The 27,709-nt window shown below is 46.9% G+C and overlaps 1 protein-coding gene across 2 annotated transcripts in view; it reads right to left on the bottom strand.

Annotated features, from left to right (window-relative positions):
• Positions 1-27,709, bottom strand: part of LOC144768746 (uncharacterized) — a 110,933-nt gene that overhangs the window by 64,377 nt on the left and 18,847 nt on the right. For both annotated transcript variants that reach the window (XM_078652633.1, XM_078652634.1), the window contains exon 3: positions 2,498-2,608. In XM_078652633.1, the coding sequence (XP_078508759.1) occupies positions 2,498-2,608 (111 nt within the window). The remainder of the gene's footprint in view (positions 1-2,497; positions 2,609-27,709) is intronic.

The following is a 27,709-nucleotide window of genomic DNA, read 5'->3' as shown; positions in this document are numbered from 1 at the left end:
TACCATCCTCACTCTACCCCCCTCACTCTACCGCCCTCACTCTACCACTCTACCGCCCTCACTTTACCGTCCTCACTCTACCGGCCTCACTCTACCACTCTACTGCCCTCAATTTACCGTCCTCACTCTACCACTCTACCGCCCTCACTCTACCACTCTACCGCCCCCACTCCACCTCCCTCACTCTACCACCCTCACTCTACCGCCCTCACTCTACCGCCCTCACTATACCACTCTACCGCCCTCTACCACTCTACCGCCCTCACTCTACCGCCCTCACACCCTCTCTACTGCCCTCACTCTACCACTCTACCGCCCTCACCCTCACACCCTCACCCTCACAACCCCACACCCTCACACACCCCCTCACCCTCACACCCCCTCACTCCCCCTCACCCTCACACACCCTCACCCTCACACACCCTCAAACACCCTCACACACCCTCACTCACCCTCACACACCATCACACCCCCTCACTCACCCTCACACACCCTCACACACCCTCACCCTCACACACCCTCACCGTCACACACCCTCACTCACCCCCACACCCCCTCACCCTCATAACCCTACACCCTGACTCACCCTCACACACCCTCACTCACCCTCACACCCCCTCACACCCACTCACCCTCTCACACCCCCTCACTCACCCTCACACCCCCTCACTCACCCTCACAACCCTCTCACCCTCACAACCCTCTCACCCCCACACCCCCTCACCCTCACACCCCCTCACCCTCACACCCCCTCACACACCCTCACCCTCACCCTCACACACCCTCACCAGCATAGCATAACAAAACATAGCATAGCATAACAAAACATAGCATAGCATAACAAAACACAACAAAACATAGCATAACAAAACAGCATAACAAAACAAAGCATAGCATAACATAATAAAGCATAGCAAAACAAAGCATAGCATAACATAATAAAGCATAGCAAAACAAAACATAGCATAGTATAACAAAACAGCAAAACACAACAAAACATAGCATAACAAAACACAACAAAACATAGCATACATAACAAAACATAGCATAGCAAAACATAGCATAGCAATATAAAACATAGCATAGCATAACAAAACAACATAGCATAACAAAACAAACCTTAGCATAGCATAACAAAGCATAGCATAACAAAGCATAGCATAGCAAAATAAAGCATAGCATAATAAAACACAACAAAACATAGCATAACAAAACATAGCATAGCAAAATACAACAAAACATAGCATAGCATAACAAACCCCAACAAAACATAGCATAGCATAACAAAACAAAGCATAGGATAGCAAAACATAGCATAACAAAACATAGCATAACATAACAAAACATAGCATAACATAACAAAACACAACACACAGCTTAACAAAACATAGCAAAACACAACAAAACATAGCATAGCTTAACAAAACACAACAAAACATAGCAAAACATAACATAATAGCATAGCAAAACATAGCATAGCATAACAAAACAAAACATAGCATAGCAAAACAAAGCATAGCGTAATAAAACACAACAAAACATAGCAGAGCATAACAAAGCATAGCATAGCAAAACATAGCATAGCATAGCATAACAAAACATAGCACAGCATAACAAAACACAGCATAGCCTAGCATAACAAATCAAAGCATAGGATAGCAAAACATAGCATAGCATAACAAAACAAAACATAGGATAGCAAAACAAAACATAGCATAGCATACAGCATCACTCCGCACCACCACAGGATCACTCAGGGGCACCACAACATCACTGTGCGCTACCACAGCATCACTGAACGCCACATCATCACTCGTTCACCAGCACATCACTCAGCTCCACCACTGCATCAATCTGTGCAACGATTCAACAACACTTGGTTCAAATGTCACAAAAAGATGTTAATATTTCACTTCTGTTCTTGGATTTTCGTCACAATAAAATACACTGAACATAATCTTCACAAAAGTTATTTACAAAAGTTTAGGCTATTGCCATTATAAATTACAATAACTTTTATTTAAGTATTAATTTTTGAAAAAAATTAAAAGCCATTGTTATTTGTATTATCAATACATGTAAGTCACGTAAATACAACGCATATTGCATTACAAATGCTATAGGTGTCATATTTGCGAAAGTTATAACTATTGGCATTGTAAATGACAAAGCTATTAATTTTGCTATTTTCAAAAACAAAACATAAATAAAAAAATTGTCATTTACAATACCAATAGCTCAAACTTTCCTAATGCGAGACCTATTGCATTGCAAATGCTTGTTGTTTGTATATTGTCTCCATGATGTGCCTACATTATTGTCATTCTAGAGTGTCTCTTGTTTTAGCGTCCATTGTGTCTTTCTCTTTTTCACACCACTGTACACCAGATATTTGTGTTGTTTAAGTAGGTTATGGACTATTTTTGTTTTGCAAGTACGATTAATAGTAGAAAGATACATATATGCATTGGTCTACGGTGAGAGATAAGCATCTTACTTGGGAAAACATCCATTCTATGCCTCCTTGTACAATCCTGGATTTTCACGGGGCTTCGCTCTTGATTATCTTTAGCTCTTAATGAAAAGATGGTATTGGTAATAATTGGACCTGATAATAGAAGAGAGAATACATCACTAACATTTCGGCTGCAGGTTGTAAAACTAATTGAACAAAGTAATAACAGGTGCAAAAACAAAGATGTCAAATCCTCTCAATCCCTCCGCTCACACTGTTAAAGCCTGCCTTCAAGGAACACCTCACCGCACAATAATCACCTTAACTAACACTTTCCACACTAATATGTCTCTGATATTCTGTTAATATGATAAATTCGTGTTATTCACCCCAAACTGTGATTATCCTATTGTCCTGTGTTACTACTATGATGTACAGCATTTTGTGTCAAACTTCTCAGCAGCTTATTGACAGATAAATAAAGCAATAATTGATGTCTGGATACACAATTCATTTGAAACATCCAGCAGCCCTTGGTGTCAACAAGGGGGCCCGGGAGCACACCGTCATAGAAGGTGAGCTGTGGGGGGGCCCGCACATGCCACACGCGATGCCCGCAGTAAGCGATGCCTGCAGTTAGCTCGGGAGGATGACCACCGGCCCTGCAGATTACTGAGGCTAAAGGCCTAGATCTATGATGGGGGTGAGACTAGCGGCCTGACTCCAAAATGGCAACCGCAGGGAGAGAGCCTAAAAGACTTGTGGCCACGGGTCATAGAGATACAGGCGCAGTGCCCGATTAGGAGACTTGTGGAGACACCCTGACCCCCCCACACTCACCAGCAAGAGCGCGGACTGCAGTGAAATGATACACAGAGCCACACTCCATGCCTGACTTTAAGATGGCCGCCTTGGTTCACAACTAATGCAATGTGCTACTGACATGGCCTCTACATACCAGATAGACACCATTACGTGCCTCATCTATGCAAAGAAGCCGCATACCGGAGGGGGAGTACACCGCCGCAGCGAAGAGAACTCACTGAGCTGCATATATGCCACCAAAAAAGGTATTTTGGTATTATTGTAAGCTGTTTCTATGAGGGCGCCTAAGCATTGGGTGCACCAAAACAGGCCTCTACGTGGATCAATTTATGCTCCCACCGCCCAGCTAAAACTCAAACCCAGCAGTCAGAATCACCAGATGCTTTTGATGGAACTATGATGACGTCTCCTGGGCGGACCCCAAAACTGTTTTTACCTACTGCGGAGCCCGAGCAACCTTGGCCGATGCCCGGTGGAGCTGTCCTATACAGCTATAGAGGAGTCTGGCCCCTTAGCCGTCACCTACCCAGCCGGTCATCTGTCATTGTTTTCCTTGTCTCCCCATTTGTGTCTCCTTCCCTCTCCCTCTGCCTCCCTCTGTGATTCCTTGATTCAAACTGATGTAACTATGTAACCCGTACCTCGCTGGTTCAAAGGATGTAGATAACAAAAATGTATTTACCTACCATGGAGCCTGAGCAACCTAGCCGATGCCCGGTGGAGCTGTCCTATGCAGCTATTGCGGATTCTGGCCCCTTGGCCGTCACCTATCCAGCCGGTCATCGGACATTGTTTTTCCTTGTCTCCCCATTTGTGTCTCCTTCTCTTCCCCCTCGATGGAACGATGACGACACCCCCTGGGCGGATACCAAACCTGTTGGCACACTCTGCGGATACCGAGCAACCCTGGCCGATGCCCGGTGGAGCAGTCACCTACCCATTGTTTTTCCTCATCTCCCCATTCATGTCTTCTTCCCTACCCCTCCCTCTCCCTCTCCCTCTCCCTCTCCCTCTCCCTCTGTGATTCTTTGGTACAAATTGATGCAACTATGTAACCTGTAAATAGCTGATTCAACTGATATAACTACGTATCCTGTAACTCTCTGATCCTCATGTAAAGCACTCTGATACCTCCAGGTCTAGCCAGCGCTATATAAAACTTTGCAAATATTTATTTTTTTTTTTAAATGTTTCTAAATTTTACAAAATGCATAGGTTTAACACATTGACTATGAAACACATTTAACATCTAGACTGTGTACCGAAAGATTAGATCACAGAATAAACAGATTTTGATACTGGTCTCCCTGATAGATAAATACATTCACTGTGCCGCAATGACTAGCAGTTTAAATAATTCAATAATCTGTTTTTTTAAATATAGCTACGTTATGAAAGAAATAAACAGTTGAACACTCTATTTTATTTAATTTATTTATTTGAGGTTTTAGATAGGTTTTAGATAGCACGAACATGACCAGTTGGGGTAGCCGAGCGCTTTACACGGATAAACACGTTGCGTACAGTATAGGCATAGGCAAAATACAAGGATGGGGTTAGGGAATTGACTACCGTAGGATAAAAGTCAGAGCTATCTACAATAAACAGTACAGGACCAAAAGCAGCGAGCGGCATGTCAGCAATAAAACAAAGGGAACAATTGATACATGGAGAAGGCCAAGCAATACAGGAGATAATGCACAGAAACATAGGCCATGAAAAGGCGGAATGCATAATAAAGGAGAGTTAATGGAGGAATGTGCTCATTAGGAAGGTTTTTGCTTCCTTTTTGAAGCGCAACAAAGTAGGAATTTTTCTGATGAAGGGAGATATAGCGAGTTCCAGATTCTTGGGGCGGCCCCAGAAAATGCTGGGTTATATGTTTTTTCATTGCAGAAGCGGGGTGGCTGGAGCACACGGTCTCTGGCGGACCAGGAGTTTCTGGTTCTCCCAGATATCACAATTTTCTGGGCGAGATACTTTGGGGTGTTCATGTACAAGGCTTTGTGAGTGATACAGGCAAGCTCAATCTGGATTCTGCCTTCAAGAGGAAGCCAGTTCAAGGCCTTCAGATGTGGTGAAATGTGGTAAAATAATTTTTATGAGCCAGATAAGAGTCTAGCTGCTGCTTTGAGGCAAGCTTTTAGCAGGGCAGTCGAAGTCTTTGGTAGGCCAGAGAGGGTAGAGCAGCCGTATTCAATTCTGGAGATGACTAACGCCTGAACTGTGGTTTTTAGGTATGCAGAGTCAAGGAAGGGTTTTAGTTTTCTCAAGTAGCTAAGATGGAACCTGGCAGTTTTGGCAAACAAATTGATGTGTTCACGCATATTCAGGTTGCTGTCCAGGGTTATCCCGAGCGATTTGGCAGAATCCACTATGGTTGGCATGCAGTTGAGTGCTGTGATCAAGTTAATCCATTCGGGGATGTCATTGGATTTTTTTTTGGGGGGGGGGGGCGAAGTTGAGAAAGAACTCCGTTTTCTGGGCATTTAATTCGAGCTGGTTGTTGGTGAGCCATTGAACAGTCAGATTCAGGGCATTGTTCAGATAGGTAATCTCCTCAAGAGAAGAGATTTCGATGTATATCTGAGTGTAGTCAGCATACACGTGGAAGGAGATGTTGGCCGTGCGAAGATTTTCAGCTAGTGGTTCAAGGTAGAGATTAAAGAGGGTAGGGGACAGAGTAGAGCCCTGAGGGACACCAATAGAGATCGGGGAAGGAGCAGATAGGTTGTTGTTGACTAAGAAATCCTGGGTGCGGTTCTGGAGGAAGGAACCAAACCATTTGATGACGGTACCTCCTAGGCCCATCCTATGTTCGAGGTGTTCAAGAAGTTTCTCATGGTTGACGGTGCCGAAGGCTGAGGAGAGATCCAGAAGGATCAAGAGACATATTTTGTCTTGGTCAAGGGCTAGGAGAGCATTGCCTACGATGTGGAGAATAGTGGTTTAAGTGCTATGCCCAGGCCTGAACCCAGATTGGAAATCGTCAAATAAATTGAAATCAGCGGCGTGTTGGCTTAGTTGTAGCTGCACACCTTTCTCCAGCACTTTCGCAAGAAGAGGAATATTCAAAATAGGTCTGAAGCTGTCTGGAATTTTCAGGTTCAGAGTGGGTTTTTTAGGATGGGGATGACTTGCTCAGTTTTCAGGGAGTCAGGTGTGGACCCTTGAAGAAGGGAAGCGTTGATAATTGTGGTCCAGATGGGAACGATGAGTGGGGAGGTCGCTGCCAAACAGTTGGCAGGGAGAGGGTCGTTGAAGTGGGTTCGGTTTTAAGGAGGCTAGAATTTTTTAGATGGTCTGGTCATCATAAAGTTCGAAGTTGGACCAGTGAGCCTTGTTTTGGGGTGTTGTTTGAAGGGGACGAGAGGGGAGAAGGGCTCCAGTAGGAGGAGAAGGGCAGGTAGGTGGCATTGAGTTTGTTACCTAGCGAGTTGATTTTGGATGTGAAGAAGGGGGAGAACTCATCGCAGGTTATTAGGGATTTAGTTGTTTCTTTTGATGACTTTGCTAGTTTGTTTGATTGAGGTTTGACTATTTCGAAGAGTTTGCGGGGTCTGTTCTTGGCATTTTCCAGTTCTGATATGAAGAACTCTTCTTTGGACAAGAGGATATTCTTGTTGGAAGTATTTCTGGCCGGGTGAAAAAGTTTAAGAAGGGGGGCTGAGGGGTGCTGTTTCCAGTTTCTTTCTTTAAGTCGGAGAGCTCTCCTTCCGCTATTGAGGGGCACGCTGAACCAGGGGTTTTGGTCTTTGATTAGGGACCTTTTGAGCTTTAACTGGGCCAGATCATCCAAAATGTTAGTCATAGTCGAATTGTAGTGTTCTGTGAGGTCGTTGACCTTAGAAAGATTGGGGGGGTGAAGGTCGCACACGCAGCGAGCTGTCAGCTTCTCAAGGTCAAGGTTCTTAGTGTCTCTGAGCCAGTGTTTTGGTTTCCCCGGTTGCCTAAGACATTTCAGGTGGTAGTCAGGTATAGTGAAGGTGATGGTGTGGTGGTCTGACCAGTCGCATGGCTCAATTGAATTCAGACTGACCGCTGATACCTTAGCGATTATCCAATCTAAAGTTGCGCCTTTTGTGTGGGTAGGTAGGGTGAACGCCTGGGTGAGTGATTGGTCAGCGAGGAAGACTTTGACAGCGTTGACTTGGGAATCATTGAGGTCGTTCCATTGCATATTAAAGTCACCAAGGAAAATGTCATTGGAGTGGGGGAAGACCTTAGCAGTGATGATTTCTAAGAGGAGATCCGTGAAAGTGTTGTTCTTGCTGGGAGGTGGTAGAAGATGTGCAATTTGCATAACTGAGTAGCGTTGTTACTAATGGAGAGAGCAAGATATTCACAGGAGTCTGTGGGTTCTGCATGGAGTTCTGGGACAAGGAGGTCTGAGCGGTAGATGCATGCAATGCCTCCCCTTTTTTTTTTTATTTGTCTATCAAGTCTAATGATGTTATAGCTAGGCGGGACCAATAAATCAAGGTTAGGAGATGAGGAATCATTGATCCATGACTCGGTTAGGATAGCTACATCCGTTTTATGGCTTAGGACGAGAGCAGCGATGTCAGAGACGTGCCTCACAGTTGAACATCAGTTAATAAGGAGGCCAGAGAGTGGAGCATTGGTACGAATGTTGTAAGAAGGGTGGTTAAACGTACTTGTGCTAAGTTGTTGCTGTTTACCCCTCTATTATGGAAGGATGATGATCTATTGGTGTTGATTGCGATAGTGGGAATCAGGCAATCGACTTCCTTGTTAGGAGGACGAGGGGCATCGTGGGAGGTCATGTAGGATGCAAGGAGGGCTGGAGTTTCCTCCTCCGAGAGGTAGTTTGGGAGTTTGCAAGGGCAAATGTGTCTGCTGGCCAGCGGCATGGGCTGGAGGTCGGGAATGGTGTGCAGGAGGGGGCTGAGTTAAGGGAGGGCTTAAAGGTGGCGATAGAGTGTTCAGAGAGGAGAAGGATGTTCTCTAATCTCTAAATCTGGGAACAAGTGAGATTATTACCCAAATGGGGTAGCACGGCTGAGCAGCAACTTTCCTATCAATATTCTTTTTCTGAAGTTTAAATTTTAAAAATGTAAATCCCACCTGAAGAAAAATTAATTTTTTACTATGCATTAATAATTATTAAAAGAAATGCATATTATAAATTAAAATTAAGTTTATTATTTTTAACACAATTTAATGTTCCACTTTTTTTTTTTTTTTTTGGGTTAAAAACTTTTATTGAGCAATCAAATAAGAGTTACAAAGATGGGCCTACAACCACACGGGCTGGCCGCTAACAGCAAAGCACAACGTGAGAAGCATAAGTGCTCTCCCGTGGTCAGGCAGAAGTCAAACTTCAACTGTTACTCAAATTATCGGACAGGACACAACAATTTTCATTTTATACATACAAAAACAACGAACTAGAAAAAGGCGAATGCATACTAATCAAAGTCAGCCCAGAAGGCGGAGGGGAAGTTAACAATCAGGAACACAAAAGCACAATCAACGGGACTCGGCAAGGTGTGGGGGGGGGGGACAGTAGGGAGGATAAGAAAATCACAGAACAGCATGAGAGATTTCGGGAACATCTGCCTAGGGGGACAGGGTCACAACGGGTGGGTCAACCAAGGGAGGGGTACAAATATTCCCACGATAGTCGTTCCACTGACCCCAAATCTTCGTCCACGCCCTGGGCCTGCCCCTAGCTACATAGACGGTCTTCTCGCGAAACATGGACCAGTCCATGTTATCCTCCCACACAGAAGCATCGGGAGGTCTAGAGGCGCCCCAGAGTTGCGCAATGTCCCGCTTTGCGACCATGTAGCCCAAGGTCGCCCATCTAGTCTGGGCCACAGAGTAGTCGGTGGGTTCCCACACGTTCAGCAGGCACCGTCGGGCCTCAGGCCGCAGGGCAATTCCAGTCACAACAGTCATTACCGCATGCACATCAGTCCAGTAGGCCGCCACCGCAGGGCACTCCCAAATAATATGCAGAAATGTAGCACTCATCCCACAACCACGTTTGCATAAACCATCCGGGGAGAAACCCATCACTACCAGACGCGGACCAGTTACATACACCCGGTGGAGGATCTTAAGCTGAACCAAACGGAGACGGGCGGGGATGGCGACCTCTTTCGGAGAAGAGAGCGCCGATTGCCAGTCCTCGTCATCCAGGTCTAGCCCGTCACCGATCCAAACCTCCCTAAGCCGGACCAGTAAGTCAGCGCGATTATTAATCAGTTTCTTGTAAATCAGGGAGATAGTGCTATCGGGAAGGTGGCCATCCAGTATGCGATCCTCGAGGGGGGAGGACTCGGGCAGGGTCACGCCAGGAGCCAGGACAGAGGCCAGAGCATGTCGGACCTGCAGATATCGAAAAAATTCTCTATCACCCAAGTCATATTCGGCCCGAAGGGCCTCGAAGGACTTCACTTCACCTTTTACACAGACATCACCCACTTTACATATTCCAATCATATCCCAGCGGTCAAAGCCCTTAGTAGACCAGAGACATCCCAAACGTTCAGAGGCATAAAGTGGAGTCGCCATTGTCAGTCGATTCTCCCATCCCAAACTCACATTCGCGGCGCGCCACACACTGACTGCGATCCTGGACGGGCCCGTAAGATGGCGCCCAGCCGATCTGGAATAAAGGGCTCTATTAAAATCCCCTCCCGGCAGCTGGAGTCTATCCATCTCAAAGGCCGGATCCCGACCCGGGGAATACATTGCATGATTAATGGCAGACAGCTGGGTAGCCCAATAATATCTTTTGATATCAGGGAGCGCCATGCCCCCGTCATACCAAGGGATGGTAAGTTTCGCAAGGGCAATACGCGGACGCCCGTCCCAAATCAGTTGCCTTTGGAGACTCTCGATCTCTCGGAAATAGGTTGCGGGAACGTCGTCATAGGAATTCTGAAGGGCGTATAGGAATCGTGGCAAAGACATCATTTTAAAAAGGGCAGCCCTGCCCAGAGGAGACAGGGGTAACTTACGCCAGCGGGCCACATCCAGTCGCAATCTAAGAAGCGGGGGGAGGAGATTACGCTCGAACCGGAGTGAAGAATCCAGCGTAATAAAGATCCCCAGATATTTGAAGCCAGACTGGACAACCTGAATAGGAAATCTATCCGGCAATGGGGGCAGAACACCCGAGAGAACATACACACAGGACTTAGCCCAATTAATGACCAGACCCGAGTTAGCACCAAACGAAGTGAGAACGTCAAATAAGACATTTAAAGACTTGCGCGGGGAGGTAAGGTAGAGAAGAATGTCATCCGCGTAAAGCGAGACGCGGTCCTCAAAATCTGGTGACCAACGGATCCCTTTGAGGGAAGGTTCCCATCGAAGCCACGCAGCTAACGGCTCCAAGGCAAGTGCAAAAAGCAACGGAGACAAGGGGCACCCCTGTCGGGTCCCCCTACCAAGACAAAAGGGGACAGAAACTCGACCATTGACCACAACCTGTGCCAAGGGTTCGGCGTATAACAATTTCACCCAACCAATAAACCCAGGGCCGAAACCAAATTTCTCGAGAGCCGCCCAAAGATAGGGCCATTCTACTGTATCAAAGGCCATCGAGGCATCCAGCGAAGCCAAAATGGCCGGCTCCGTCAGAAGCCCCGCCCTCGCAATGGCACCGTGGAGACGACGCAGGTTAAGAGCCGTGTTGCGATGCGGGATAAATCCGGATTGATCCGGATGAATCAAGCTGCTGATAACCGTCAGGAGGCGGGTAGCGAGGAGCTTAGCCAGAACCTTAGGTTCGACATTCAACAGCGAAATGGGCCTATAAGACGAACAAAGGTCCCGGGGTTTACCTTCTTTGGGAATAACAACGATCGTAGCCAGACGTTGATCATATGGGAGAATACCCCGATCCCGGGACTCCAAAAACATGTTACGAAGATAGGGCGCCACCTTATCAGGACGTAACTTGTACAACTCAATTGGCAATCCATTCGGGCCCAAAGCCTTGCCCGAACGGAGTGAGCGAATGGCAGTCGCTATCTCGTCCGTAGAGAAGGGAGACTCCAAAAAGACTCGGTCTAAATCGGAGACACAGGGCAGAGCTATATCGCGCAACAGGAGGCGAGAGTCATCAACATCACGCTCAGACACAGAGGAATAAACCACACGAAAATAGTCCGCAAAACATTCCACTATTTCAACTGGATCAGACACTTTCGTACCATTCAAAGTCTGAATCACTGGCACCACACGATTCGCCCTCTCCTTCTTGTCTAACCACGCCAGCAATTTACCCGCTTTGTCCCCCACATCATACAAACGACCCTGTTGCTCCCGAAACATCATTTTGGCCGCGTCCGTAACCAGAGACTTATAAGCAAATTGTTTCAGACCCAGGGCGTGAAGTTTACCAGGAGTAACATTCGATTCCAGGTCAGCCTCCATCTCGACAATTTCCCTCTCAAGGTCCACCAACTCCCGATTCCTCGCCTTCCTGGATTCAGCAATAAGGGAAAGGGCCTGCCCACGGATCACTGTCTTAAATGCCTCCCATAGGGACACCGCAGAGGAGACAGACCCCTCGTTGTCTAGAAAATAATTGTCCAATGACTTGATCAGGAGACCACGGGTCTCGGGGGAGGCGAGGTACCATGGATTGATAGGAGCCACCCGGCCTGCCGCCACCACCCCCACCTCAAAACAAAGCCAGAGCGGAGAGTGGTGAGAGATGCCCCGGGGGAGGTGTCTAATCTCCCGAACAGCCGACGACTGCGCCGCCGGCATCAGGAAATAATCCAGTCTAGACAGACTCCCATGGGCCCCGGAATGGAAAGTGTATTGAAGCTGAGTAGGGTGCATGAGTCTCCAACAATCCACCAAACCAAAAGTATCCAGAAACCCACCCAGCCATTGTTGGGCCGAAGGAGTGTCCCTAGGGGGGTGACGGTCACGTAGACCGGAGAACACAGAATTAAAATCACCCGCTATGAAAAGAGTACTGTCAGGAAGGCTCAACAACACTCGACCCAAATCGGAAAAGGTAGAGGTCTGCAGACCGGGGGCACATAAACGGCAAACAGGGAAAGGGTCCGACCCTCATAGCGTCCCACGAGGACGGCGAAACGCCCCCGATCATCAAGGATCACATCATCAATCGCCAGGGGGAGGGAAGCCCGAACAAGGATACCCACCCCCCTGGATCCCGTGGTAAACCCCGAATGCGCGACGAGGCGGTAGCCCCACCTATTCATTGCACGACATGTATTGCCCACCAGATGGGTCTCCTGTAGAAAAACAATATCAGGAGACAAGCGTCTTAGACATCGCAACACCACACCCCGCTTTATACGATCCCCCAGACCATTGCCATTCCACGAAATAAACCTCAACCCGCTACCCCCCATCCCACACAGTGATGCCGAAACCCCCCCCCAATGAGCATGACACAGAAAACATCAGTAGCAAAATAGAATCGCCTTGAAAAAACAAAACACAAACAACAAACTTCCCATCAACCCACCCCCCAACTAACAAGAAAACACCCCCCACCCTGCACCCCTGCAAGAAGCTAAAGAGCCACCCCAACATGCAGTGTGCCTGTCGCCCAAGAACCCCCTTCTACAAAAAGACCCCGGAGGAGGAAAGGCCCTGTCCCACCCGCCACCCCAATCAAGACAAAGAACGAGGAGAACACACAGAAAACAGAGGCACTTAGGCATAAAATCCCAGAAGAAGTTACGCTGCTCGGAGACCCGGGCATAGACAAGTAATTCAGCTCTCTATACCACCCTCGGCACCACCCGGGTGGTCGGCAGGCTCAGTCCCAGGAGGTCGGTCCGGCAGTGAGTCCAGCCAGTCATTCACCGACTCAGGTCGATCAAAGAAAAAGGTCCGGTCATTGTACTCAACTCGCAGCCTGGTCGGAAAAAGCATAGCGTAGCGCAGTCCCATGTCTCGGAGACGCTTCTTGACTCCACGGAAGCCCATACGCTGTTTCTGCACCAATTGAGAAAAGTCCGGGTAGAAGTTCACCGTGGCATTCTCAAAGGCCACCGGGCCCTTCACACGCGATGCCTGCAGGATAGCGTCCCGGTCCCTATAGTGAAAGAGTTTCGCAACAATGGGCCTCGGCGGGGCGCCCGGCTTGCCCTGGCCTCCCGGAACACGATGGGCACGTTCCACTGCGAAGAATTTACTCAACCCAGACGGAGAGAGGTGGTTCTGTATCAGGTCCTCGACCAGGAGATCAACAGAATGCGGGTCCGGATTTTCCGGAACGCCAACCACACGCACGTTGCAACGACGAGCCCTGTTTTCAAAGTCCTCCAAGCGCCGGGTCATGAGATCGTTCACCCTTCGGAGATTGCCAATCTCCGTCTGTATCTCCGAGACGTCGGCCGTAAGGCTGGATGACTTGAGATCCAACGACTTCACCTTCTCATTAGTTTTAGATAAGTCGGCCCGAATCAAGTTCACATCAATGGCCACGGTGTCGATTTTGTGGGCCAAAGCTTCATACTGTTGGCCTATCGTTTCCCGCATGCCAGAAATGGCGCCCATGATGTCCTGCAAGGACGGCTCTGTCGACGAGTCCACAGTGTGGTCGACTACACTCGGGCCAGGCAAGGCGGCTCCAGGAGACCCCTTCGTATGGGTGTATCGGTCCATAACGTTAGACTGGATCGGGCCCCCACGCAGGGGCGTTTTGGTCTTCCGTGTCTCTCGGTCCCCTCTGCCCGCCATGCTGGAGACCGCATCCCTAGGGAAACACTCGACCCGATGGAAATGGCAGCAGGAGAGTAGGGCGTTGGGGCCAAAAGGCAGCGGTGAGGGTACCACCAGGTGTGAACCAGCCCGGAAGAACGATAAGCTAGCCAAAGGCACAACAGCAGTCTCGTGCGCTGGATCCAGCAAGGGCCAGACTACTCTGCCACATGTCTCAGTCTGAGGCAGAATCGAAACCGAAACTTAAGAGGGGGACCCACGAGTCGAATCCCCCTGCCGCTGTTGTTCAACTCAGAGACGGCCACAATGCCTCACCCAGGCCCGGGCGCACCACGAGGGCGGACACCGAAAGTTTGAGTCGTCGTATCTTCGGCGCCCCTGGTCCAAATCAAAGTCCAAAAACCACAGGAAGATCAGCCCAGTGTCCTCTATACAAATCCTCGTGAAGAATCAGGATATGTTCAGGATATCATGCCGGGAGTGGCGGGGGTCCGGAGAGCGCTGTGCTCACGCGGCCATCACGGATGCCCGCCAAGCTCCTCCTCTGTGTTCCACTTTTTTAAAATTAAAAATAGGTTAATCATTATTTTATTATGACATACTAAATATGTACTTTTACATTTATTTTACCATTATATATATTTGTAATTATTTTAAATATTCTAATTTAATTTATCATTATTTAATATGAGGTTTTATTTTGAGTCACTGCCTCCATTATTTTCTATGGGAGGATGTTGCAGTACCAGTGATTGGCTATGTGTAGTGCTGGACTTACTACAAAAGTATACGTTACACGTGTAAGTCATCAACAAAAGTGGAGCATTTTTAAATAGCAAGTTATAGTTAGTTGTATAGTACTAGTGTAGTACTACAAACATACTACACGAGTACTACAAAACATACTACAAAGTGTAATTTGTAAATTAGGCCCAGTATGTTTATTCAGAAGACCAATGAGATGATAATAACTGCTATCCTATTTAAATCATGCATGTCTGGATAATGAATGAAGGAACCAAACAGCACCATGAGATCATTACAAAATTAATTCACTGACATACCAAAATCATATCTCAAAGCTGAAACTGTTTTGGAAAATCTTCAAATAGCAAATCAAGCATCAACCACTGACCTTTCCTGATCACAAAATTAATTCACTGACATACCAAAATCATATCTCAAAGCTGAAACTGTTTTGGAAAATCTTCAAATAGCAAATCAAGCATCAACCACTGACCTTTCCTGATCGACTATCATCCATTATCCCTTCCCCCTTTCTTCTCTATGCTACTAGATTCACCTTTTCAGCTCACTACAATCATCCATCTTCTATCCTCAAGCCTATTGATCTATGGAGACATATGACACTGGACACATCCCACATTAAAACCACTGGCATTAAAGGCTCTGAACACCAATGGTTCTCCTTTGGTTAATTTTTTTTTTTAAACCTCTGTTTATTGATCGCATATAGGATTCGCATTTACACATTTTTACATATCTGTAAATTATAACGATTTTGCATTATTTTACATGAAGGAACACACTCAGGTTGAGGTTGAATACTCCTTTAGCCTATCGGACTGATCTTTCTAGGTGGAGTTGGTGTTCATGAGGTCTTCACTGACCTCTCTACTAGATGGAGGCCCTCATGGGTCAGTCCTAGGTTCTCTATTTTCTCTCCACACCATCTCACCACACACAAATCTTCTATACTTTTCCTGCCATCCCTTCCTTTTTTTAAAAACTTTATTTTAAATTTTTCTTAATGAAAAAACAAGCATACAGAGAGAGTTCAGTGCGTATCCCATACAGTTAACCGAGCAATCATATCACAATACAATGCAGCAATTAGAAGACGAACAAGTCACCCAGTGAAAGGAAGCAGGTGAAGCAGCATTAACTCAACACAATACAGGTAGTACTGCAAGCATCATATGTCGGGGTATAACACATATCTTGACATCATCCGGGAGGAGAAAGTAGCAGAGTAAAACAGGAGTACAATTTACAATTTAGAGCCCATGGCTGTACATTGAGGGGAATTCGGATTGCATCAGTGCGGCAATTGCCAGGTATTACATTATGGCGGTAAAGGGGAATAACCAATTCTGTCTCAAACAGCGCTAGGAGTTTCATCCCCATTCGAATCTCTGTCATCCTCACTGCGTGATAGTATATAGGTGGTCAATGGCCCCCATATGTCTTTAGGTCTACTGGATATCGGCTGCATGTCAGCGAAGACAGCAGTCTGCTCCTGACAGTAAAGAATATCAGTGAGCCAGTCCTTGAACTTCGGTGCCCTTCCCCGTCCCCATCGACATGCCACCCTCCTTTTGGCTAATAGGGGAGCTATATCAATGAATTTCCTGCATGCTTTAGGCAGAGCTAGCGTATATCCAACCAGCATGATTAGGGGATTCGCATCAAAGGTCTCCCCCACCATTGCTTCCAGTGCTTCATGCACCTGCCGCCAATAATCCCTAACAGCAGGACATTCCCAAGATAAATGAAGAAAACCAGCCCCTTCAGCATGACAACGCTCACATTTATCATCCTCAGCTAGAAGGAATCTGAGTTTTTTCGCCGGTGTATAGTACATTCGCTGCAGAAATCTGTAATGGATAATCTTGAGTCTGCAGCTAGCTGAGATCCTGGCCGTAATACTACAACAATAAGCCCACTGTTCGTCGGTAATCTCAATCGCTAAATCAGCTCCCCACCATCGTGAACGGGCAGAGCCTTCGCATCCCTATCGTTGCGCCCTAATATGACCATATATTCCTGACACTAGATGTGCTCCATCCTGTGAGCCTAACATAAAATGTAGTGGGGCCAGGTTGTCCGGTTCCTGGGGGAACTCCGGTAGTATCTCTTTTAACCCTTGGCGCAACCATATGTAATAAAAAATATCAAGAGGGGTGAGTCGGTAATCTTTAAAAAACAGGTCCATGGTATTGTATTGGCCATCAGTGAAAAGGTCGCCCCAGGTTTTCACCTTAAGTCGATGGCATAATGCTAGGAAACCCCCCTCCTGTAGAAGTGACAGCTTGGGATGATAAGACAAGGGCATCCGTGCCGAATAGAGTAAGGTACAACATAATACTTTAGCTATGCGCCGCCACGCATCTATCGTGCATGTAACAGTCGTGCACAGTGTCTCTATGGCCATAACAGGTCCATGTATGAGTCCACTCAGGGGAGAAGGTTTCGCCATCCAGTCTTCCGCCGCCACTTGTGGCATAAAGGGCTTGGGAAGCATCCAGTGGTAGGCCTAATGCGCCTGGGCGCTCATATAGTAAATTTCGAAGTCTGGCAGATCGAAACCTCCTTTGTCATATGGTTGCACCAGTACCGACCATTTAAGCCTCGGCTGTTTACCTCCCCAGAACAATCGGCCCAATTCAGTACGTAAGGTTTTGAAAAAGAAAGCCCCCAGATAATAGGGAATATTCAAAAAGAGATATAAAAATCGTGGCAGCACCACCATCTTAATGAGTGAGGCTCTCCCCGCCATAGACAAAGGGAGTGATAGCCAGCGATCTATAGTGGCGGTCAATTTAGTGATAGCAACCCCATAGTTAAGCCGAATCGTCTCTTCTCTATCTCTGGATATCTGTACACCCAGATATCGGAGATCGGAGTGACACCATTCCAGAGGGAAATCTAGAGGGAACTCCGCTATTGCATCTGTAAGGGGGTAGAATTGTGATTTAGTCCAATTTATCTGTACTCCAGACAGTCTACCAAATACTACGAACTGCCATCCCTTCCTTCCGCCAATTTCGCACGTCTGACTTTCTCTAGCAATTCAACAGGGATAAGCTGCAAGGTCCCTTGTGTTGAACTCTGCCATAATAGAGATCCTCTAGATGCCATCCTCTTCTGTATCATCACCACACATGTAAAATGCCCTTATCTCCCAGCTTAACCTCCTTCTCCTCAGCTACAACCGAGATGTTTCAACAGACAGATGCGTATGGAATTGTCCATTACCACCACTGCCACTGCAGCATACTACATAAAGAAGATAAGAAAAAATACTCAGCTAAGGCATTAATTCAATCACTCCTATATAATAAATTGGATTATTACAACAGCCTACTTGTGGCCATTTCTCAATATTGATTTTCCCCACTTGTTAAGCTGTTCAACCTTACAACCAGAACCTTATCCAATTTGCTATGATATAGACCTACAACAGCCTTTCATAATGACACTGTGTGGCCATATACAATTTGTCGAAAATTGCATTCCAGGAGGTCCACACTATTTACTGGAACTGAACTACATTGCCTACATTCAGACCTGCCACACATATACCAAAACTTTACAACAGTCCAAACCAGAACTTGCTGTTCAGATCTAAAACATCTTCTTTAGTGACCACTTTCCAGTCTCTTTATAAACAAGGGTGCCTTGTCACAAAGGCAAATATACAAGTGTGCACCTACATTGCCGCACCTAGTAGTAACTTAACACTTTTAATGCCATTCACCATTTCAGAGCATAAAGTTCCACCTAGCTGCAGATTTATATCTCCACCTTTTACAAAAGTATTTACGAGCGTTAAGTTAATACTGTTTACTTACATTTTATGTTATTGTGTATTATTAGTTTTTAAAACAATATAATGTATTTTTTTTATCTAGCATGAATCCTAAGTTGCAGAACAGGGGATCAGTTAATTAATTATAAATTTTTACATTAAACAACAAATATATATTTATTTTAAACATCAAAATAATCTTATTTACCAAGCATGTGTTCCTAAGGGGTGTTATTTTAAGTCTGTAGCTCCATGTGTTGTATTACCCGCGAGTAGCCATGTGGGGTGCTGGAATTACTCCAAGATTGGGCTGGATCACATTTACTACAGCTGCAGTAACTTTAGAAGTATAGTTTGTGAATATTAATGGGCTTACCATTTGTGGGTGGGTGTTTGTATTTGCATGTCCCTCCCTAAACCCCGGCTAATGCTTCCTATTTCAGAGTAAGTATTCTCCTGTGGCCGGGTGACGGGTCCAGATGAAGATACGAACAATTGCATTGACTGGTGGATATCTGACGTACGTTGCATCCCCTCTCTTCCACCGTATCAGGGTGCATGGGAAACCGAGTCCGACGGATGGTGGAACCAGCATCGCAAAGGAATGGAGGTGGGCGCCTTTAACAGTGTCGACAGCGAGGATGGGAACACGCCCCCTTATGACGCGCTGCTCTGCGGATTGGACATAAGCCCGGAAGAAAAAGGACCGGGGTGTTCCTACACCGTGAGGAGTAGAGAGAAGAGTGAAGAGCGAGCGGAGTACGGAGAAGACGAAGCGATAAGGAGACGACCCGAAGCGGAGGAGACGAGAACGGAGGGAGCTGTGCCTGGAGGCCAACGGTATCACGAACCGCCCAGCCAGGCTCACGGAGGAGTGTGGCTCAGCCAGTTACGTCAGCGGGTATCGGCCTGGCTGGGGAGGAGAGGTGACGCGGTGTAAAAGGTGTAAATACCCCTCTGGCCCCTTTTGACCCTTCCTCCCCATTTACCTCCTTTCCCTCACAAACCTAACCCCACGTTGTAACTCACTGAAGAGGATTGTATATACACCAGCACCGGTTTCCTCACTACCTGGGTACCCATTGGGAATTGAATTCAAGGGAACACTCCACTAATAGAGTCCTCTTTCCTCCGCATGTGGCACTGGGACGCGACGAGGGGCGGAGTAGCGGTCCGCGAAGACCCCGGACAAAGATTGACCAGCCCTCGAAGAACCCGCTCCCTACACACTTCGGTAGATCCGGCTGCAGCATCACGAGAAAGGCAGTCTTCGCGGAAGAAAAATACATTTGTAAAAATAAAGCCTTATATACCACGTACCTCTCTCCGTGCCCCTTCATCAACCCCGCCACAACTGGTGTCAGAAGTGGGATCAGTCCCTTCCATCCAGGAACCAGAGATGGAGCAATTGATACAACATCTCATCAAGGGGCAAGAGCAGCTGGAGTGGGCGGTAGAACGCCAGATGACATCCGCACAAGCAGACCGGGAGGTGTTCAAAGCAGCAATGTCAGCCCAGATGGAGGGCTTACAGAAGGCTATCAGAGAACCAGGAGGGGGCCCCCTGGTGGACCGATGAGGACCAGTACCCCATCCCTCTGGGGTGTCGCTCCAGAAATATATCACAGGAGAAGACCCTGATGCCTTTTTAACGAACTTTGAAAGGGCAGCTCGAGCATGTGGGTGGCCTGAAAAAAAGTGGCTGTATTTTCTGGCTCCCCTGCTTTCAGGAGAAGCGCAGGCCGCTTATCAGGTGGCTAATGCAACAGGGGATACCCCCTATCAACAGATAAAGATTGTGATACTCGACCACCTGGGGTTGGACGCAGAAGCGTACCGAGTCAGATTCCGAAGAGAAAAAGGACTGCCTGGAGAAAACCCGAAGACCCTGTTCTTCGGGCTAAAAAATGCAGCAGACAAGTGGATCAATCCTGAGAACAAAACCAAACAAGAGATCATGGTCTGTATATACCTGGAGCAGTTCATGGAGGCCCTACCATATGGGACACAGCGGTGGTTGAAAGAGCCTGCAGGGTTGACACCAGCTCAGGCCATAGAAATGGCCGCTAATTATTCTCGGGCCCAACCGAGAGTATACCCCTGGGATACTGAAAAAGCAAAAACATTAACCCCCTCCAAGCAAGAAAAAAAAACAAAAGCGGACTAGAGCCCCCTAAACCAAAACCCTGTAAAGTAGAATTCCCAGTAATGAAGGGTCCCCAATGTTTTGAGTGTGGGGAGTGGGGACACATCGCCCGCCTATGTCCACAGAGGAAACAAACCGAAGAACCGATGGAAGTAGGCTACGCTCCTAAAGCTGTGATGTACACTGCGGAAATGGGCCCTTCATTTTATGTAAGGGTGATGGTTAACCACAGATGGGTTCGGGCGTTGTTAGATTCAGGGTGCCGACAATCAGTGATACAAAAAGCACTTGTCTTGCCACATCAGCTCATTCCTAACACACAAGTGTTTATTAGATGTGTACACGGGGACGTTAAGCCCTATCCCGTGGCTGACCTCACGTTACAACCCGTAGGGAGGACACCCTGTAAGGTGAGAGTGGGAACGGTAGATGAGTTACCAGAGGACCTGATCTTAGGGGTAGACAACCCTGACTTTGTGGCCCTATTCCAGACAAAAACCCAGGGAGTTGTAGGAAAAGTAGAACATCCCCGTACAGCACTTATAGCGTCAGAACCGTGGGCACTGGATCGGAACTTCCGCTTTGCCCAGGCGAATGATGCTACACTGTTTAATGTATGGGAGGCGGCTCACATTAGTCAGAACGACCCCAATACCCCTTTCCCCAGATTTGTCATCATCAACGAGCTCTTATACAGGGAAGGAAAGGAGGGAGAACCCCGACAATTGCTAGTGCCCAAAGACTTCAGGGAACAGATATTATACTATGCCCACACCCACCTCACAGCAGGTCATACCGGTGCAGAAAAGACCCTACAAACTATCATTCAATGGATTTTTTGGCCCGGCCTTTATAAGGAAGCCACCATGTACTGTAGAACATGTGACGTGTGCCAAAAGAGAAACCTGCAAAGTCCCGCGGCTGTACCGCTACAATCAATGCCAATCACCGGACAGCCCTTTGAAAGGGTGGGCATGGACCGTATCGGACCCCTACCACGTTCTTCTAAGGGGAATACATACGCTTTAGTGATTGTAGATTATGCTACAAGATTCCCCGAGGCGTTCGCCCTTAGATCACCCACCACAAAGAACATAGCGGAAAAGTTCCTAGAACTTTTCTCGAGGGTTGGGTTCCCCAAAGAGGTCATAACAGACCAAGGTACGCCCTTTGTGTCCAAGCTAATGAAAGAGGTTACTAAGACCTTGAACATACGCCAAATACGTACATCAGCGTATCATCCACAAACGGATGGTATAGTGGAGCGGTACAACCGCTCCCTTAAAATCACGTTGAGAAAAATGTTGTCCCTGGAAAACCAGGATTGGGACCGGCTACTCCCTCTGGCCCTACATGTACTGCGGGCCCAGACCCAAAGTACCACCGGCTACTCCGTGTTTGAGTTGCTTTATGGGAGGCAACCCCGGTCTCTCCTGGAGATCACTAGAGAGGCTTGGGAGCGAGAGGAGCTTGAGGAGTCCAGGTCGCTACTAGAGTACACTCAACACTTAAAAGAGCAAGATAGGGAAACTTAGGGATCTCGCATATTCCAACAGTGAGCGTAATCAACAGCGTCAAAAGCGAACGTATGATAAGGGTAAGAGGTGGAGGGTCCTGAAGGAAGGGGAATGGGCCCTGGTTCTTCTCCCTTCTTCCTCACACAAGTTTCGGAGGGAATGGAAAGGTCCCTATCAGGTCATAGAGGTACTCGGAAACACCACGTATAGACTCCAAATATCCCCGCCTTGGAAACAATGTTTCCACATCAACCTGTTAAAGAAGTGGTTGGGGCCTATTCCCAGAAACACCCATTTTGGTTTGCCTTCTACCTTGGAGTCCTCTACCTTGAGTGCTTTACCGGTAAACGCCGAGCTATCAACAGAAATGAAACTAGAACTAGACTCTACTCTTAGAAACTTTTCAGAACTGTTCTCTGACTGCCCAGGGCGCACGACCTTGACAGAACACAGGATCGACACTGAACCTGTAAAACATGTAAAGATAAGACCATACAAGATCCCAACTGCGCGACGCGCAGAAGTACGAGAAGAGGTACAAGAAATGTTGCAATTGGGAGTTATCAGACCATCCCGCAGTAGCTGGTCATCTCCTATTGTGATGGTGCCAAAACCTGACGGTACCACCAGGTTTTGCATGGACTTTCGAGCCCTCAACTCCATATCATCCTTTGATGCTTACCCCATCCCAAGGGTGGATGAGCTGATAGAGCACATAGGGGAGGCACGTTTTATAACAACGCTAGACCTTACCAAAGGATACTGGCAAGTGCCTCTCCGAGAGGAGGACCGATGCAAAACGGCTTTCTCAACCGATGACGGTCTCTTTGAATTTAATGTACTGCCGTTTGGGCTTCATGGGGCCCCAGCCACCTTTCAGAGGTTAATGCATGAAATACTCCACACGTTGTGGAAAAGTAAATTTTGCCATGTTCTGTGTCCCTACGCCTCATCCATCATAGGTTATGTGTGCATGACCAATATGCATATGTTATCCCCCATGTCTGATTAATGACGCAATTACAGTTGTGTCCACCTCTGGTATGTCAGTTTCCAGTCCTCGTGAATACTACGAATATCAGGCCTATGTAAAGTTATATTGCCACGTTTCCCAGCGTGCACGTTATTTCATTATAAAGTCCCCGTTTCTAGGCCTCAAAAGGGCCCGGACATCAGATTCAGCTCCTGTCTCCTGAAAGCCTCGCTGAGGAGCGATACAGCCCCCACCTGTATCCTCGACCCTTCACTTACTTCCTGCCTCGCAGTGCCCGGTGCAGCTTGGCTCTGCCTCTGAGTCTGCCAAGAGTATGTTATGATTCCAGCTATCAGTTCAGTCCTTCTTCTCTGCATTCCTAAGCTACTGAACTGCATCAATAGTTTCCGTCATTGTCTAGCCTATTCGGCTCCACGTTAGAGAAATACTGTATTAATGGTCATTTAATATTCTTCATCACGCACTACATGTAGAATAATGCATGGTCCAGTCTTAGAATCAAGTTAGCCTTTTCCCCTCATGACTTCTAGTTTATATCAACATGTTCCCTAAACATCAGATACCAGATAGGGTTTAGGTACATGTCGCTCCGACCCTCCAGACTCAAGTCTCTGCTCCTAGCACAGAGTTCGTAGCCCCCAGCTTCTCCTAGTAACACGTCATTGCCAGTTTACGCGCACCATTAGGTTAGAGGTCCCGGCTCCTTAGGTAGCCTCCTCCTATGTTTCCGCCCATTCATGACATATTCTGTTACGTTTGCACCACATGTCTATGTATACTCCCAGTTACACCTACTTTTACTGTTATCTCTCGCGACTGCTACGCGTCACGCCTTCTGCTCCACCCACTGTTACGCCTACTGCAATGTAATGCTATATGTTTGCGCTATGTATATAAGTTGATGTATTGTTATTAAAAAGCTAGCGCGCTCATCCCAGATCCAGCCCCAGCAGCTGCTGGGCCCCTGTTCCTATGCAGGTTGTCCCGATCCTGTCATTATGCTGTAATAAACCTGCAGAAACTCCTACTACCTCGAATCTTGACTCTTATTTTATTGAGCTATCTGTTGTTCATTCATTCATTCAAAAATAGATCCGGTATTATTTATTTATATACCACATAATGGCGCCCGAACAGGGACTTGCCCTTTCCCCACGCGTCGGTGAAGCCACGCCGACCCCCTGACCCTCTGCAGCCGTGACGGAACCATACCGGCCACGTGCAGATATTTCTGCCTCAAGTATCCCTCAGGCCCACGGAGGGGACGGAGGAGGCGGTCCAGCATCCGAACGAGACGGTGGAGGAACGCGGCGAGTCCCGACCAGAGCCCAAGCCAAGAGTCCAAGGTCCGAGGTATCCGGAGGCCCACCCGTAACTGAAGTCCGAAGTTCGTCGTCCGTCGTCCAGTCCAGTCCGAGGCCTTCCGTTCTTGCTGCCCGGTGAGTACCATTGCTGGGGTAGTATCTAGACAGGACCAATCTAAATTGACTCCTGGTCCGTGGGTTGGTGGTGCCCAGACTCACAAACGAAGTGTTCACCTAGGTGGATACGGGTCTTGATGCGTCCCTTTATGGGACCGGTATGTTCCGTACTGTTATAGCAGTGCATCCAGTAACTCTAGTCTGTTCCGTTCTCGAGAAATTCTGTTCTGTTTCTGTTCTCAGTATTCCAGGTAATATTCTGTTCGACCTGTCATTTATAATGTTGTTCAATGTATTTCCAATGTCGTGGTATGCCTGAATTGTTTTCCCAATTGTTATTGTTTTTCGTGTATTGTATTGTGTTCCGATTCAAGTTTACAATGCCGCTCTTTTCCAAGTTACGTCAGTTAAAAACTAGAAAGGGTTTATTAGAGGAAGCAGTTCCTGTCCCGCCCAGGGACAGTCCAGGTCATTTTATGTATCAGAAACATGGCATAAGCGCCATATTGTATCTAGATTTATGGGTAGAGTATACCAAACAGTTAGACGAAAAGTATAGATGGCCCGTATCGGGTACATGGGATGCCGAATGTATCATGCGAGTAGAAGAAGCATTATGGAAAAAGAAAGCCAGACAGTCACAGAAAGATGCCATCGAGTTATGGCGTAAGGAAGCCCATAGAAGGACCGAGAAAGAAGTCAGAAAGTCAGAGTTAAGTAGAGAATCCCAGGAACGAGCCCAAGAAAGAGAATTAATCGAGATAGGTGAACAAGTCAAAGCCGAACAGTCAGACAGACAGAGGCATGCCCTCATTAAGGGTATGTATCCTCTTCTTGCCGAAGGTTTGCCAAAAGCGACCCCAGAGGCATCTAGTAATTTCCCGCCACCATTAGTTCCGACCAAGCTACGTCACAAACCGACCGCAGCTGATATTTTTATTTCGTCCTATCTGGACGACACAGTCCCCGAATATGCAAATCCTGTTCGCGCTCCGCCAGTCCCTGTAAACCAGGTAGTTCATGCTCCTCCAGACACCGGGGTGCCCTTAACAGCTTCCCCGGTCCAGCCCGCCATACAAGTCCAGCCCACGTTACAATTACCGACCCTGCCAGGACGAAGAATGTCAGTCGACGATTCTAGTCTAGGGGCCGCAGGAGGAGGTCTTCCTCAAACCCCGCCGCCACACAAGCGTTTAACATTACTCGAATTACATGCTCAAGCGTTACAGCGCACGCCTAAACATCAGTCTGTTACAGAAATCAGGCAAACCCTTAACGAATGTGTCTATGATCCAGTTCCAGGCGAATATAATATGGTTTTATATTCCTTACGTGTAAGGAGAGTGACCGAGTATCTAGTCACCTTACCGAATATGAAAGCAGATCTAGACAGAATATATCGTTTCATCCGTACAGGGGATGATCCAGAAAGTATTGGCGAGATTATGTCTCAAAGGAAAGCCGAGATCCAGCTCATGATATTAAAGTTCCTGATCAATTGTCTAATAAGAGAACAAGATTACCCGTCTAAAGATTCCGCCGAAATGAGAATCCTGACAAGGTGGAGTGATAATATAGCCGAGGGTAAGCACAAGACCGTCAGTGCTATGGAGAGTATGTACAAGAAAATCCGTAAAGAAATAATAAAGATACACGAACAGCGTAAAGCAGCACTAGTAAGCGAGAAAGAAAGTATCTCTGATCCTGAAGAGGAAGAGAACGAGAATCCCGCCAGAATAGCGTATGTAGGAAAATCTAGATTTCCAGATCGCCATCTACGTCTAGAACCCAAGTCTACTTTTCATCATCCAGCACCAGAACAAGGTTCTCTAGAACAAGTATTCCAAGCTACCGATCACATTCTGAAATCACGAGTCGGTTACAGTGAATTAAGTACTATGCACGAACAAGAACTAGCCCGATCAGCAGTCCGATGGATTACTGATTCTACCACTTTTCCAGACGAAATAGTGGCACAAATGTTTCTGAAACTGCCCCCAGCCGAGCAACGACTGGTGGGTATGTATATGATCCAGTACCTCATTACTCTGTATGAGGGTCAACACTCTGATCCAGGTCCGTTACACGATATCCTGAACGAGTTACTCCAGTATAGATGGAGAGGTCTAGGTACCGATTTAGTTAGTGTCATTCTAGAACAGCGTCACAAGTATAGAACGTTTCTGAACCCGCATTTTGTTCATGTCTCACCCCCAGAAAGCAAATCATTCTACATAGACAGACAGAATCCGTTACGAGAAGTCCACCCAGTCCAAGGGGCGGGTGGCGAAATGCAACGAGTGTTTGTATACACTCCGATTTCAAAGATGGAACTTCTTGAAATGAAGAAGTTAATTCCCTGTCATGACAAAGATCCAGCAGGGTTCCATAGAGAATTAAAAGACATGCTCCGTATGGGAGAATACACTTATCCAGATATCGTTAAAATGTTAAAGGTCCTGCTACCCGCAGGGGTGTATGAAAAGCTAAAGGAAAAGGAATGGGAGGTGGGAGAGAAAAAGATCGATTGGGCAGTTCTAGAAGCTGAAGACAAGGCACGAGTACCAGGTACCGGTCTTGGAGATAAATGTAAAGAATTACCAGAATTACTGATTCAAGTTTTACCCAGATTATTGACAACGAGAAAAGAAGACTGGGATGCAATCTCAGCCTGTAAACAGAAACAAGATGAAGATATTAGTGATTTTTATTCTAGATTTGAGAAATGTTTCAGTATTAACAGTGGTCTCAAGACAAGTAGTGAGTCATACCCTCACCTTTTTGTTACCAAATTAGTCGAGAATTCAAGTCCACAAATTAAAAACCGAGTTCTGAAAGTCGAAAGCACCTGGCAAGCAAACACCCCGTCCCAGATGCTCCAGATGCTCCAGTATCACCAGAATAGAATCAGGGAAGAGCAAGAACACGAAAGAAAACGTATGAAAGACACGAAAATGAAAGTGCTAGTTGCACAATCTATTCCTCAAGACAGCCAGAAGAGGGGTCCGAATCAAGCCAGTCATCCTGCAGCTCCCGTTAAAGGGAACTGCAATTATTGTAAACAGCCAGGTCATTTTATAAACGAGTGTGCAGTTCTGAAACAT

Source organism: Lissotriton helveticus, chromosome 7, assembly GCF_964261635.1.
Source record: "Lissotriton helveticus chromosome 7, aLisHel1.1, whole genome shotgun sequence".
NCBI lineage: Eukaryota > Metazoa > Chordata > Amphibia > Caudata > Salamandridae > Lissotriton > Lissotriton helveticus.
Note: the sequence above shows the minus strand (reverse complement) of the source record. Positions and strands in the feature narration are given on the sequence as shown.